The sequence below is a fragment of the Bos indicus x Bos taurus genome, chromosome 15 (genome assembly GCF_003369695.1).
Source record: "Bos indicus x Bos taurus breed Angus x Brahman F1 hybrid chromosome 15, Bos_hybrid_MaternalHap_v2.0, whole genome shotgun sequence".
Taxonomy (NCBI): domain Eukaryota; kingdom Metazoa; phylum Chordata; class Mammalia; order Artiodactyla; family Bovidae; genus Bos; species Bos indicus x Bos taurus.
The window spans coordinates 17,752,780-17,767,409 of NC_040090.1; the positions used below are offsets into that span (position 1 = coordinate 17,752,780).

At 42.0% G+C, this 14,630-nt stretch overlaps 1 protein-coding gene across 4 annotated transcripts in view; it reads right to left on the minus strand.

Moving 5' to 3' along the window:
• Nucleotides 1-14,630, minus strand: part of TRIM44 (tripartite motif containing 44) — a 113,995-nt gene that overhangs the window by 43,332 nt on the left and 56,033 nt on the right. For 2 of the 4 annotated variants that reach the window (XM_027562663.1, XM_027562659.1), the window contains 2 exons: nucleotides 14,532-14,551; nucleotides 3,984-4,143 (listed from right to left, as the gene is read on the minus strand). In XM_027562663.1, coding sequence (XP_027418464.1) covers nucleotides 3,999-4,143; nucleotides 14,532-14,551 — 165 coding nt within the window. In that variant the 3' untranslated portion in view covers nucleotides 3,984-3,998. Of the gene's footprint in view, nucleotides 1-3,983; nucleotides 4,144-14,531; nucleotides 14,552-14,630 lie in introns of those variants that run through there. The other 2 variants (XM_027562660.1, XM_027562661.1) reach the window with 1 other exon arrangement.

A 14,630-nucleotide genomic window follows, 5' to 3' on the forward strand; every position in this document is an offset into this window, starting at 1 on the left:
GGATCTTCCCAAGCCAGGAAGCAAACCCACGTCTCCTGTTCAGCAGGCAGATTCTTTATTGCTGAGCCACCTGTGTATATCATGTAAATTGTAAAGGTGCTGAATCAAAGGTAACCTACCTGTTTCTTTTGTTACTTCTGATAAATGTCTGTTTAAATAATTCAGATATGAACCTCAGGTTATGTCTTAAATAGTATTATGAAAAGGCTTATCCTTATATCCTTTTGCTTGTTTCATGCTTATACTTCGAAGGGCATGGAGCTTCATTGACATTTCTTATTTGCATTTATTATATACTATTATTCACATATGTTGTCTCAATCATTAATACAGACAGAATGGGTGCTCTATGGCCCCTAAACGACTGATGACAAAATGAAGGACAGAGAAGTTCTATCAAAGACCTGACATCCTAGTCTCACGGCCTTCCTCTCTTTAAGTCAGGATACTGCAATCCTGGTATATAATCCACTTGGCACTAGGGCCGGGTCATACTGGGGCAATTTCTAACACACAGAATACTGAGCACCTCCATGATCACTGGTTAAAAAAAAAACAAAACACCAAACAGGACAACTCCTTAGACCTAGCATGTAACAGCTTGAAAGATACTTCTATACATATAAATTTTCTTGGTTCCCTCAACTTGTGATTAAGCCTGGCACTATCATATGACAAAGGGATGCACTCACTTTATACACTGACCTAAAACTGGAAAATGGCACTTTTCCGTATTGCACTGTATTTAGTAACGTTCCGTGTCACTGTCTGTTTCAGTCATTCGCTCAACCAGTATGTGAGAGTCTGCTCTGTACTACATGATATGCTGGGTGCTTGGGATATGTAGGAATTACAACTTTTTTATTGCTAAGAGTGAAATGAATTATGTTATTAAGACCAGAAGAACAAAAAACTGATTTATGATAGATAAGTTATTTTTGAAAGGAATCACGGACATCCAAGTCTCATTTTCATGTCAATTAAAAAAATTCCCAGTGGCCCTCTTCAGACTTTCTTTTCCCAGGAAGGTGTATCTGTTTCCATTATTTGAACCTCTGATAGCCACACTCCCATTTGTATTGGACATAAATTAATAATAGTAGAGAAATGGTTCAGAAGACCTAGTTTTTTAAAAATACAACAAGATTTCAACCTAAGAGATGTGGATTCCTACTACAACTGTCTTTCGTCTCTTATACTCTCTTTCGAGATGGCGATTCATCAGCAACAGTTCTTAACATCTAGTGGACGATGAGCCACATTCCTCCAGCTGAGGAACACTGGTGCTAAAGGGTATTTATGTGATAGGGGATAAAAGATCCTTATGGTCAAGAAGTTTGGGAATGCTGGGTGAAACAAAGTCAGTCAGTCTTACTATTCATAGGAGTGCTCAAAGCCTTTACTATGCCATGGTACTTGGGGAACTTCAAGAGCTGGGTAAACAAGTGGCATTTGCCAGACTTACTGGACCCTAGAACCCTAGTTTAAAAGACTAAGTCAACAACTCAGACAATCAGTGTTCAGTCTAATATACTTGGAAGCCCAGGATTGGGGGATTTCCATTTATAACTGCACGTGACAAGCATCTTTTTAGTAAGGTGCTGATTCTTTAAGACTGGGGAGAGTTGAACAGAGAACAGATGTATGGCTCTGAAATGGGGAGGAGAGACCAACTACTATAAGGTAAGCACCAAGCAAAAAGGGACTGTTTTGGCTTTTGATTTCCATGACAGTTTCAACATCTAGCACTGCCTGGCACATAACAGACATAGGATATAATTTATTTTAATAAATGGTAAGTGGAATGAAACCTACAGAAATAAAAAAAAGGTTATATAAATTTCAGAATGAGTGACTATGTTGTTTTTCTGTCTTCAGTGATTTCCATTTCTATATCTAGACTCCTAGACAGTGCTTAATTTATTTTCTTAGAACAAAAGACTGAGAATTATTCCAACTGCCTTTTGCATCATGACCCTGCAATAATCTAATAAGAAAGGTTACACTGCTTTTTGTAGGTGAACGCACATTAATGAGATCTCCTTGAAGTAATCCTGCTTCCATTATGCAGACAAAATTACATTTTCCAGCAAAATTATTGTGTCAGTCGAGCTCCCAAATTTTGATATTGTTTCATTTGCAAAGGCAACATCAACTTACTAGTTTGTCAAACCTCTGACAAACTGAAGGGAAGCTCATTGTTTTAAGTAGTGATTATCAATCTAAGTCTCTCTTGTATTCTATCTTTTACACATTTGCCTACTAGCCAGAAGGACTGGGCAAGTTTTAGTTCTTGTAATAGGATTTAAGAGAAGAATTAACGGCTTTCTTTAAGATGTGTTTTTAAATTACATACCATTTACATTCTTCAGTCTTTACTTGAGATTTCAGACTATAAGCTCTTTGAGGGCTATGTGGACCATGAATGCTTTGCTGAAAACTATATTCTGCACACCAAAGAACAACACCTGGAATAATGCGCTGTAGGTACTGCATGAACGTCATGTTTCTCCTTTCAGAGACTCACTGTTTTAAAGTAAAATCTTTCTCTCTCCCTTCCCCACATTTTCTCCCTCTCCCCTCCCCCCTGCCAACTCTTTATTTATTTCTCTCTCATGTCATGTATGTGCATTATACACTCTCTCTCTCCTCTCCCCTCCCCCCTGCCAACTCTTTATTTATCTCTCTCTCACGTCATGTATGTGCATTATACACATGTACTCTGGGATGTCATGTATGTGCATTATACACACGTACTCTGGGATACAGGGAGGTCTTGCTATATGCGCTACGGCGTTTTTCCCATGAAAAATACATAAAGCATGGAAGTTTGGTGAAAATCTATCTTTAGAGGAGTTTTGGACAGTTACTTTGCATTGGGCAATGTCAGCTCCTCATCCAAGCCTTAACCTGCCCTGAGCCACAGAACAAGTCTGGAAGAAATCCTGACTCACACTTAGGTCATCTGATCAGAGCCGATCTGTGACACAGGGCTAATCTGTGAACCATGAGTCTGACAGATCTCAAACCCACGACAGGACATTCTCCAGCACTGCTTATCTAGTAATTTTTATTTTGTAGCTTATCTTTATTCTACTAGAAAAAAAAATATTGTCCGTTTTATTGTAAACTGTTTGTATCTACTTAAGCCTGATTTTACTCTAGATTGGGACCATGACATCCCCACAGAGTACTATAGGTTTTACTTTAAAAACACAAATCAATAGGATAATAGGATTCAGTACATTGCTTTACTAGCTCTGTGACCTTGGGTAAAGCACTGAACATGTGTAAGTCTGATACGAGAATAAGAACAGCACCATTGTCCCAGGCTGCTGTAAGGATTACATGAGACAGATGATCCATGTGGAATGCTTAGCTCACGTTCATTATTGTGGTCTCTGGGGAGTTGACAGATGAATAGCCAGGATGATCAATGACCTTAACAAGTCCATCACCTCTGTAAAAATAAGCTACTCTCCTAGATTCCATCCACGGAAGTAGACGCTCACAGTGGGTACACCTTGTGGGTCTTGTTTTATCTCCAGGCATGAATTCCTCCTGCAGAGTTTAGATAACATTTCTGGATTGCTGCTGGTTGGGTGATGTCATTTAGGGTAGTCATTTATCTGGCCCCCTGCATTTCTTTCTTACAGCCTATATCACTTCCTTTTTCCTTATTTGGTACTTAAAGAGTCTTGATTGGCTGGGGACTCAACCCTTCATTTTCATTTATCAAAAATTCCTAACCAGAAGGGATGAGTGCTGAGTTCCAGGAGCATGCTGGGCTGGGACGTCTGTGCCTGGCCTTTTTATCTGTGCAGCTTGCTGGTAATTGCTAAGTTTTCCCTCCTGAAACAATTATCCCCCCATTTCTCTCCCCACCTCCACCCCACCCCCCAGTTAATTATCAGTTCTGGAATTAAACTGCTTGCCTCTCCTGCTGTTGTCATGGCAACAGTTGGCCTGCACCTGCCACCGGGTGAACAGTGGCTCTTTCAGAAGAGGCGATGGCAGTTGCTGGCTCCACAAAAGCCAGGGAGTAAACTAATGTTTACCTGTCTGGGGAGAGAAGTTTCTGTCCATTCCACCTTAGGCAGTTTCCTGGCAAGTTCCACCTCGACTTCGGCCTCATACAAACTGCTGTTGGCATTCAATAAAGAAAATGAAAACAACATTTTCTGATAAAAATGCCAAATCCCTGTTGGCTTGTCACCATTCCATCCATTAACTTTACTTATTGCCAGCCAAGATGTTGGAAGATACGGATCTTCCATCTCCTGAGAATGAGAGTATGTAGTGTGCAGGTTAAAAGCACAGAATTTTAAGCCTGACAGATTTGGGTTCTAATCCTTTCTAACTGTGTGACCACTGCCTAAGAACTTCTTGTAATATCAATTTCTTCATCTGTAAAAAGGGGATGGGAATAACTAAACTTAACAGAGGTTTTTTTTTTTAAAGCTTTGAAATAATATATGTAGGTCTGACTCCTATTTTAGGTACAACACATAAGCAGGTATCACTATGACAGCTGCTTAGGTGCTAATCCTGAATAGCCCTGAAAGTCAGGGCAAAGTTGGCAGCTAGGTCGGTTTTAACCGGTCCTTGTCTGAGTGGCAGTATCTTCGAAGTAGGATAATATGGTACACTGCCCCACAGCATCTGAACCGATGCATCTAGCAGCCACGGACAGCTGAGAAATGCTTCTTTGCCTACCTTCTCTGTAATTCTGTCAGCTCCTCCCTCTCTGCACTGTTCTTCTCACGCTCAGTCTCACTTTCCTTTAAATAGAATTGATAGAACCAGGGGGGGAAGGAGGCATGTACTCGCCAAGGAAACAAAACACTTTCCTGTTTTACAACCACATTACAACCTACAGGGAACAATTGGTAGTGGTACTAAGAAGTGGGGGAATGAGGCATTTATGTAAGGAAGTCTTTTTCTTTCCTAATACCCCTGCTTCTGGCTAAAGAAGTCTTTTTATTTTTATTTTTTTTTAATGAACCTACCACCACTCACAGTTAGGTCCCAGGCCCAAATAGGACAGGCACAAGAGTACTGTTCCTTGGCAAAGACGTCACCATTTAGGGTGTCCCAGTCTTAGCTCAGCCTTTGGCCACCTTCTGCATGTTCTGAAGCTCCCTCCTTGTAGTTCTAGTTTTAAAGAAACCTGCACGCAGTGACTCCAAAACTTCATACCATCTTGAAAAGAAAAAGCCCCAAACAAAAAACACACCAGCTTCTGCTCCCAGCATCTGGTACAGACACCTGCTGTGGGTTTCTGGGTAAAGAGGTGAATGCAGTTCAGCCATGCAGAGCTTACAGAAAAAGGAAGGCTCCTTGGAAGTTATTGGGGAAAGAGAATTATTCACCTCTTGCCTGCCTCTCACTGAGAGGTAGTAAGAAGATGCTAGAGACCAGCAGGTTTCTCCTAAAATGAAAAAGACACCACCAACGACATCTGGCTGCGGCTGCCAGGGGTGAGGAGGGGGCAGAACCAAGGACATCAAATTTACTTATTCTTAAAATACAGACTGGAGTTTTGTGACTCCGTAACACCTATCACTGGCATAGTGCCAGTCCAAAATGTTTATGAAGATTAAACAAGGAAGAAGAGAATTAGGCTCCAACCAGACTATTCAGCACTGGATCTAACTCAGGGATACCTGTGACATCAATTTAGGTCTTTGACTAGCTTCTAAGAAACATCTAGAGCCTTAAATCTGTTCGGAAAATGCTGGTGCTTTAGTATTCCTTATCTCCATTAATTTAGAAGGAACCAGGTATCTAGTCTCCAAATTTGGCTTTAAGTTAGAGGAAGGTGGGAGCTGTCAAAACAGGTATAAATAAGATAAAAACAAACAATTTCCTTTTACAACTATATCTCAGTTGCTTTTCTATATAAAGAAGAAACCCAAAAGGAGAATACTTTTAATGCTTCATAAACTACATGTCCTTTCAGTATAGCTTAAGATGTGCAATTTGATGGAAAAACTGAGGCACAAAAAAAGCAAACAATTTACACATAACAACTCATGAGCTATGACTAGAGGAGGAGACCCCTACGATTCAAAAGTCCATCCATTTCTTCTATGAATAGGGAGGGCATTGCTGTACTCAAGAGGCAAAGCCAACAGGAAGCGGTATAAATCATCTGGTGCCTCAAATGGCACACAAGACCCTGGACAAGGGAGACTCAGCCACCCGTTAGTCCCACCTCCTGCCTCAGGCCAGTCATGCAGTTACTCACCCTTTACCACACAGCACAAGAGTTTACATCCCTCTGAGCCTTCAGAAAGGCTGATCTCTGTGCTTGCATGGTCTTCCCACCCTGTCTGTCTAGAAAAGCTAATCCCTACACCCATCCTTCAAAGCCAGCACAAACGCTATTTTTTCTGATTCTCTATTTTGAGTTAGTTGTACCTGATTCTACATCCAACATCTTTATTGTAGAGAATCATTGTACTGTAGTGGTCAAGAGCCCGCAGTCTTAAATCAGAGTACTTGAATTTGAATACTGGCTCTTCCACTTTTCAGCTGAGTGACCTTGTTAGTGTACATACAACCTTTCTGCAACTCGGTTTTCTCATTCAGATGAGAAGTGAAGATAATGTATTAACCACTTATTAGGACTGTTGTGAGAAATTTAAAAAAAATGTTTAAAGTACTTTCTGATACATTGGAAAAGACCCTGATGCTGGGAAAGATCTCAGGCAAAAGGAGAGGGGCAGCAGAGGATGAGACGGTTGGATGGCGTCACTGATGTTACTGTTGCTCAGCTGCTAAGTCGTGTCTGACTCTCTGCAACCCCTTGGATGCAGCGCTGCAGTCAGAGTCCTCTGTCCCCCACCAAGTCCCAGAGTTGGCTCAAATTCACGTTCATTTAGTTAGTGATGCCATTCAACCATCTCATCTTCCGTCGTCCCCTTTCTCCTCCAGTCCTCAGTCTTTCCCAGCATCAACAATGTGGTTGGCATTCAATAAATGCTTTTTTATAATATAATTAATATAATATAATATTATAATTACTATATTGCCCTTACATGTGAAATTAAAATTGTTTACTTAGTTCTCTCTTTTGAACCAGACTTTGAGATCTTCAAATACAGAGCCAAAGTCTGTCTTCATCTTCATATCTCTGAGGCCTAGCATGGGGCCTGGCAACAGAGTAGACAATTGAAAATGTTTCTGAACAAACGAATGAAAAAACTCCTCTGCAATTTTACTTGCTAAAGAGATAAGGGAACAGAGCTCCTAAAAGTGACTGTTATTCTGATGAGCTCTGAGGTCAAGCATATAAACAAGGTAAGCCTGCCAAGCATCATAAGTACGCACTGGATGGGAAACCAAAGTTGATTTAGCACAAAACCACACTATGAAAAGTGACATCCAGGTCTCTTCCTCCTGGGCCTTTTTTTCTTAGCATTATGAAGCCAAAAAAAGGCAAGCTGCTCCTAGCTAGCATTCCCACTGTAAAGTAGGTAGAATAAGCTAGAGTCACCTTGGCTGAATTCTCCAGCTGTGAATGGATTCTCTGGTTATTGGCGAATACACACAAAATAAAATAGAGCTGTGGCTCTCACAGGCAAATATATGAAAATCAATTACTTTAGGAAGAAGGCCTGCTTTTATTAAAGATAGACAGTACAATGCCTTGCATGGCTTCATCCTTCATCCGGGTGAGGAGAGGATGAACAAGTCACATCAGCAGAGGAAAACTAAGTCAGCTCAGGCTCCATAAGAGGGAAATGTGACAGCAAAGACACTCTCTGTGCTGAAGACCAACTTAGATGTTAGAGCCCCACGTGAGGATAAGAGGCAATCCTGACAGTTCCACTCAATGTCCCAAGTATCAGAGCCATTTTCTTTGGCTTCCACCTAGGTCTTCTTAAATGAAGACAATGTAAATACCAAACCACAAATTTACCATCAGAGGATAAAAGATACCTAAGTCTATCACTGACTTAGTGCCCTCTTATCTCTACAAACTAAGTAATTAGGAAGAGAAATGCCAGATCTGAGGACATGCATATAGTTGTTATTTTAGGGCGTGGGGGGAAAGAGTACCTAGTATATAGAACCAAGAAAATTTTTAAAGAAACAAAATTGAGAAATGTAGAGGAAAAAACCGTACCAAATTATAGAATCTATAATCTGCTATAAGCAATTATTTTCATTTCATATTTGATATATGACTGTATTCCTACACACACTATATTCCCAAAAACTGGGGGCAGAGTAGGGCAAAGAAGGGCTAGTATTTACAGGACAATAAAACCCAGCTACACAGAGACAAAGAGGTTAGATGACTTGCCCACGGTCACTCAGTCTGTCCCCTACCAAGAACAGAAGGTGGGTCTGCTGACTCTCCCTGAGCTCCTGCTTCCTCAGAACTACTGTTTGTCGGATCACAGAATCAGCATGGTCAGATTCACACTGATCTCAGCGGGAGCTCTTTGCCTGAATAAGAGCCAGCTCTGGAGATGAAAAATTCTACAGAAATCCTCAGTATGGCTGTTACCATTTAAAATGCCATTTTCCTTTTAGTTAAAAGAAAAAAAAAATCAGAGAAAATCTCGATAGCAAATGAAAATTTAATATTGATCTTGCTACTTTATCCTCAGAACACACGGGTTTAAGGGTCCTTCCCTCTCTGACTTCCTCCCACTACACAACAGCTTTCAAGGCAGCAGAACCTATTGCCGCCTCCTCTCCTTGAATATATATTACTTCTCAGCAGGCTCCAGCAGGAGTAGAGAAGGAGCCAATCTGTGAGGGAGCAAACACAAGATCTCCCATAATAGCATAGAGAAGACAGAAAATTGCTGCCAAAAGTGTAAATTGCTTTTTTTTCCCCTTTGGCTTGGAAAAAAAAAAAAATCACTATGGGCTTTAAAGATACCCTCTTAAAAGGTGATTCCACAGTGGTTAATATCCATGTTCTACATATCAGGACTTCTGTTCCTCCACTCCCTCCAAGAATCCTTGTCATCTGTATAACTGTATCATGGATTTGAAGAGGGACTACTGAGAAGTGAGAGGCAGCTGATTCTGCAAGGTCAAAGGAAGGCTTGGTTGCTTGCTCCCAAGGGAGTCTAAAAGCACTCCTTTTACTGCTGACCCTCAGGGGGCATTGTGTGAGGATGAGATGAAGAAATAGCCCTTTACGGTCACAGAGGCTAAGGAGAGGAAAAGTAGCCTGCAGAACACAGAGGCCGTAACATTTGAACGTCAACGCAAGTAAGAACTCCCAGGTTAGAGGAATGTGATCAAAGTGATGCTCTGACAAGTGAGTGTGAATCCTCATGCCTTTCATTCAGGGTCACAGAGAGAAATGGGCTGGCCCCTGGGAGATAGTACGCATCATGGCTGAGGGCATGAGCTCTGAAACCAGACTAGATTTAAATCCTAGCTCTGCTTCTACTAGCTGTGTGATCCAGGGCAAGTTAATCTTTCTGAGTGTTCATTTCTTCTCTTTTACAAGTAGGATAGTAGCTCCATCATAAGCTTTACATGAGGATTAAAAGGGAATATATAAAAAACACTTGTGCACAGTAAAACTTTAAAAAATGGTATCTTTGATTATCATTGTTGTTAACTAGTAGGAAAAGTACACAGCAGAATTCAGAACAAGGAACAGACATGGCCAAAAGCACAAATTCTTGGCCACCTCAAATCTCACTGGCTGGAAAAGTGAAAAGAGAGAAGAAGGCAAGGAGACTCTAGCGGGAAGGAATGGAGGAAAATATAGATCTATTTCAGACAAATATGCTTCAAAAGGACAGGATATTTCCTTTGTTCCAACCACCATAGAGAGTGGTTGGAATCCATTTCTCCCTGGACTTTTGTGCAGAAAGGGGAAGGAGCTGTGTGGTAAGAATACTAGCAAAGGAGACAGGTGTGAAACTCCGAGCAGACCTGGAACACAGCGTCTCCAGATTCATGTCTCTTCCGTCCCCCATGCGGGGAGACCCACACTTCCGTCTGTCTTCCTTACACATCAAACTCTCATTTAACACCGTCAGCAATACAGAAACCTTTGGAACAAAACTCTGGCTTACTGAGATGGTAAAGTGTATATCATAAAGGTGAGAAATTTCAGATCAAAGGCAATCTGCCCTGAGGTGTTAATTGGAACAAACTGAGCCAAATGGTAGTTCAACGCAAACTGAATGGAACCAGGTAGGAATTTAAAAGGTAAAAGGAAAATTTGACTCTTTCTGCCGTACTGGAACACGCTTTTTTCAAGTGCTCATTTTACCAAATAAGTTCCAGTCCAACAGATCCCTACTGACATCCATGGCAGCTTGGCTTGAGGGAGAAAGCTTGATATCTCGGTTGCTAGTAAAGAAACTATTTGTTGTTGTTATTTAGTTGGTGTCTGACTCTTTTGCGACCCCCCATGGACTGCTGCCTGCCAGGCTCCTCTGTCCTGGAATTCTCCAGGCAAGAATTCTGGAATGGGTTGCCATTTCCTCCTTCAAGGATCTTCCAGACCCAGGGATCACACTCACATCTCCTGCATTGGCAGGTGGATTCTTTACCACTGAGCCACCAGGGAAGCCCAAAGAAACTCTAAACACTTCACCACTATCTTGTCAAAATGACAGGAAGGAATCTGCAATTAAATTCTGAAGCCAGTATCTCATACTGAACAGTATCTCTGAAGGCAGTTAATCTCTTCATAAGGTCCCTTCATAAGGTCAACATGACTCTGGCAAGTGGTCATAAAGACAAGATGAACGTGTCCATCCTAACCAGACACTCACAGAAATGCCATTTCTATATGCAGAACATGTACACTACATCGGCTGAAGGGTTTTCTTTATATTGGTCTTGCTTGAATCCTCTCTCTGGGGAAGAAAATGTCTAGGACTCTCCTTTGTCTGGATTTTAAAGAGCTAGAGCTAGTTTTGAGAGAAGAGGCGGAGTTTTTCTAAACCAAAGGTTTACAGATAATCTGATGAGTTTGTCTAAACCAAAGGTCTGTGTAAAATGGTGAAAAATTGGTCAATAACTAGAGAAGATGTTCATATAGGCTCCCATCATCATGAGCCTGGTCTAACTAGTCTCCCAGGCTCTGAAACACCTCCCATTCATTTCCCTTTCTGCATGCAGACGAGCATGCAGACGAGACTTCCAAAATGCAAATCTACTCAGGTTTAATTCATGTTTTAAATTATTTAATGCCCTCCCATTTCAAGAGGCCTGTGAGGGCCCTCGGTGAGCTGGACTCTGCTTTCTTTCCTCCACTCTTCTCTTGTCTAGAGCTATTCCCCGAGTTGCTCCCGTCCCTGGAACAGCCCTGTCTCTGCCTCTCCTCTGACTGCCTCCTCATCCTTCAGACCTCCATTTACACAAAATCTTTTCTGGCTCAGTTCAGTTCAGTTAAGTCGCTCAGTCATGTCTGACTCTCTGCCATCCCATGAATTGCAGCACACCAGGCCTCCCTGTCCATCACCAACTCCCTGAGTTCACCCAAACTCATGTCCATCGAGTTGGTGATGCCATCCAGCCATCTCATCCTCTGTCGTCCCCTTCTCCTCCTGCCCCCAATCCCTCCCAGCATCAGAGTCTTTTCCAATGAGTCAACTCTTCGCATGAGGTGGCCAAAGTACGGGAGTTTCGGCCTCAACATCAGTCCCTCCAATGAACACCCAGGACTGGTCTCCTTTAGGATGGACTGGTTGGATCTCCTTGCAGTCCAAGAGACTCTCAAGAGTCTTCTCTAACACCACAGTTCAAAAGCATCAATTCTTTGGCGCTCACCTTTCTTCACAGTCCAACTCTCACATCCATACCTGACCACTGGAAAAACCATAGCCTTGACTAGACGGACCTTTGTTGGCAAAGTAATGTCTCTGCTTTTGAATATGCTATCTAGGTTAGTCATAACTTTCCTTCCAGGGAGTAAGCGTCTTTTAATTTCATGGCTACAATCAGCATCTGCAGTGATTTTGGAGCCCCCCAAATAAAGTCTGACACTGTTTCCACTGTTTCCCCATCTATTTCCCATGAAGTGATGGGACCAGATGCCATGATCTTCATTTTCTGAATGTTGAGCTTTAAGCCAACTTTTTCCCTCTCCTCTTTCACTTTCATCAAGAGGCTCTTTAGTTCCTCTTCACTTTCTGCCATAAGGGTGGTGTCATCTGCATATCTGAGGTGACTGATATTTCTCCCGGCAATCTTGATTCCAGCTTGTGCTTCTTCCAGCCCAGCGTTTCTCATGAGGTACTCTGCATATAAGTTAAATAAGCAGGGTGACAATATACAGCCTTGATGTACTCCTTTTCCTATTTGGAACCAGTCTATTGTTCCATGTCCAGTTCTAACTGTTGCTTCCTGATCTGCATACAGATTTCTCAAGAGGCAGGTCAGGTGGTCTGGTATTCCCATCTCTTCCAGAATTTTCCACAGTTTATTGTGATACACACAGTCATAGGCTTTGGCATTGTCAATAAAGCAGAAATAGATGTTTTTCTGGAACTCTCTTGCTTTTTCGATGATCCAGTGGATGTTGGCAATTTGATCTCTGGTTCCTCTGCCTTTTCTAAAACCAGCTTGAACATCTGGAAGTTCACAGTTCACATATTGCTGAAGCCTGGCTTGGAAAATTTTGAGCATTACTTTACTAGCGTGTGAGACGAGTGCAATTGTGGCCAGTTTGAGCATTCTTTGGCATTGCCTTTCTTTGGGATTGGAATGAATACTGACCTTTTCCAGTCCTGTGGCCACTGCTGAGTTTTCCAAATTTGCTGGCATATTGAGTGCAGCACTTCCACAGCGTCGTCTTTCAGGATTTGAAATAGCTCAACTGGAATTCCATCACTCCACTAGCTTTGTTCGTAGTGATGCTTTCTAAGACCCACCTGACTTCACATTCCAGGATGTCTGGCTCTAGGTGAGTGATCACACCATCGTGATTATCTTGGTCGTGAAGATCTTTTTTGTATAGTGAGCCGCCCCTTATTCTCCAAGACTGTCTCAGGAGCCCTTCCTAAAGCAGCCTAAACTTCACTTAATCATAGCACTTCCTCCAGACTATAAGTGCCCAGTCATGTGCTTGTCTCTCCTACTAGACTCAGGACGCACAAGGCCAGGGACCATGTCTGTCTTAGTTTTCACATATGCTCAGTGTATAGCACAGTGCCTGACACACAGTAGGGTCATGAGAAAAAGAGAGTGGGAGAGAGGGCGAGAGGAAGGAAGGGAAGAAATGAACCGCAATATAAAGGGAGCCTGTTCCTGAGGATGGCTGGAGGATGGGCCTGAAGGGACCCCCTGAAGCTCTCTGGGCTTAGAGTGGGGGCTCCACTGGCCACAGAGGACAAGGAACGAGATTGAGGCTGAGAACTACAATCCCAAGGAAGGAAGCAGCAGGGAATACAGATGTGGGATAACATTTGGCACTAAGACAGGGGCTCAGGATGGGTGGAGGGAGAAAGGAAAAAGAAGGAATTGTATTTGTAAATAAGAACAAAGAAGGACCAAATCCTGGCTCCAGAAGCTCATTTAGCTTCCTTCAATGAGAGGCTTGCATTAGATGAGTGACTTTCAAACTGAGTTCTCAGGAACCCTAGGTTTGTGCACCAGCCCCTCAGGGTCTACTGTAAGGAATAGAGAAGTTTCACAAGTAGATGTGGCCCCAACTTTAACCAGACAAAAAATGCTTTGTATACACTCTACCCAAGGCCCATCTGAAAAAAAAGCTGTTTCTACTAAAACTAAAGTTTGAATAGCAGTGGCCTGGATGATCTTTCTGACAACTCCCAGCCTTAACCGTCCTGGATCCTATGTGACTGAGGGGGCCATCTGGACATTGCATTTTACTTTGTACAAATGCCCCTTGATTGTGTTCACAGCAGAGGTAGAGCATTGCCTAGAGCCTGTGCTCACTGCTGAGCAGAAAGAAGCAAAGGTAAGTAAACTAAAGTCCAGGTTCACTGAGAGGCAGAGGCAATGAAAAAATGCACTTTTAAATCTCATGTGGTGAAACAACAGCACAAAGAAGCATTTTTTTCTTCCTAAACAAAGTGTTGTACACCTATGACCTTGGGTTCACTGTATTGGTGTCTTGAGTCAGACACAAGGCTGTTATGGGTCAGAAATAAAGAATATTGGATCCAGAGTCCATTAAAAAAAAAAAAAAAAAAGGCAATCCAATTCCAATCAAGAAAGAACAATGCAAAAGTTTATCTATTCAGTCCACCTGATACCTAATTACCATTTAAATATAGTACCTACTGGTCTTAACAAGGTATTCGGAATGTGCTACAGAATAAAGCAGAGTTACTATCATTGTATACTTTAAAGCTTATCTTTATCTGAAGGTTACAGACAGGAAATAGCATAGATGGGGAGGGAGATGGGAATCTTACAAAATAAGATCTTCAAAGCCCCTGGCTTAAGATGGAGATCCCTTATCTGTGCTGTTCCTTGGCTGGTCATATTTCACGGGCCTTCAAAGGCCACAAATGTCACTCTACTTCAATTCTGAGAACACACAAACCACAGTAATGTGATCTTACCCGGGTTCTTCCTCGTCGCCCTGAAAGAAACAGAAAGAAACAACATAAGAAATCAGGATCAGTAGAGACTGATGGAGATTTTTTTGTTTTCCCTCTTCT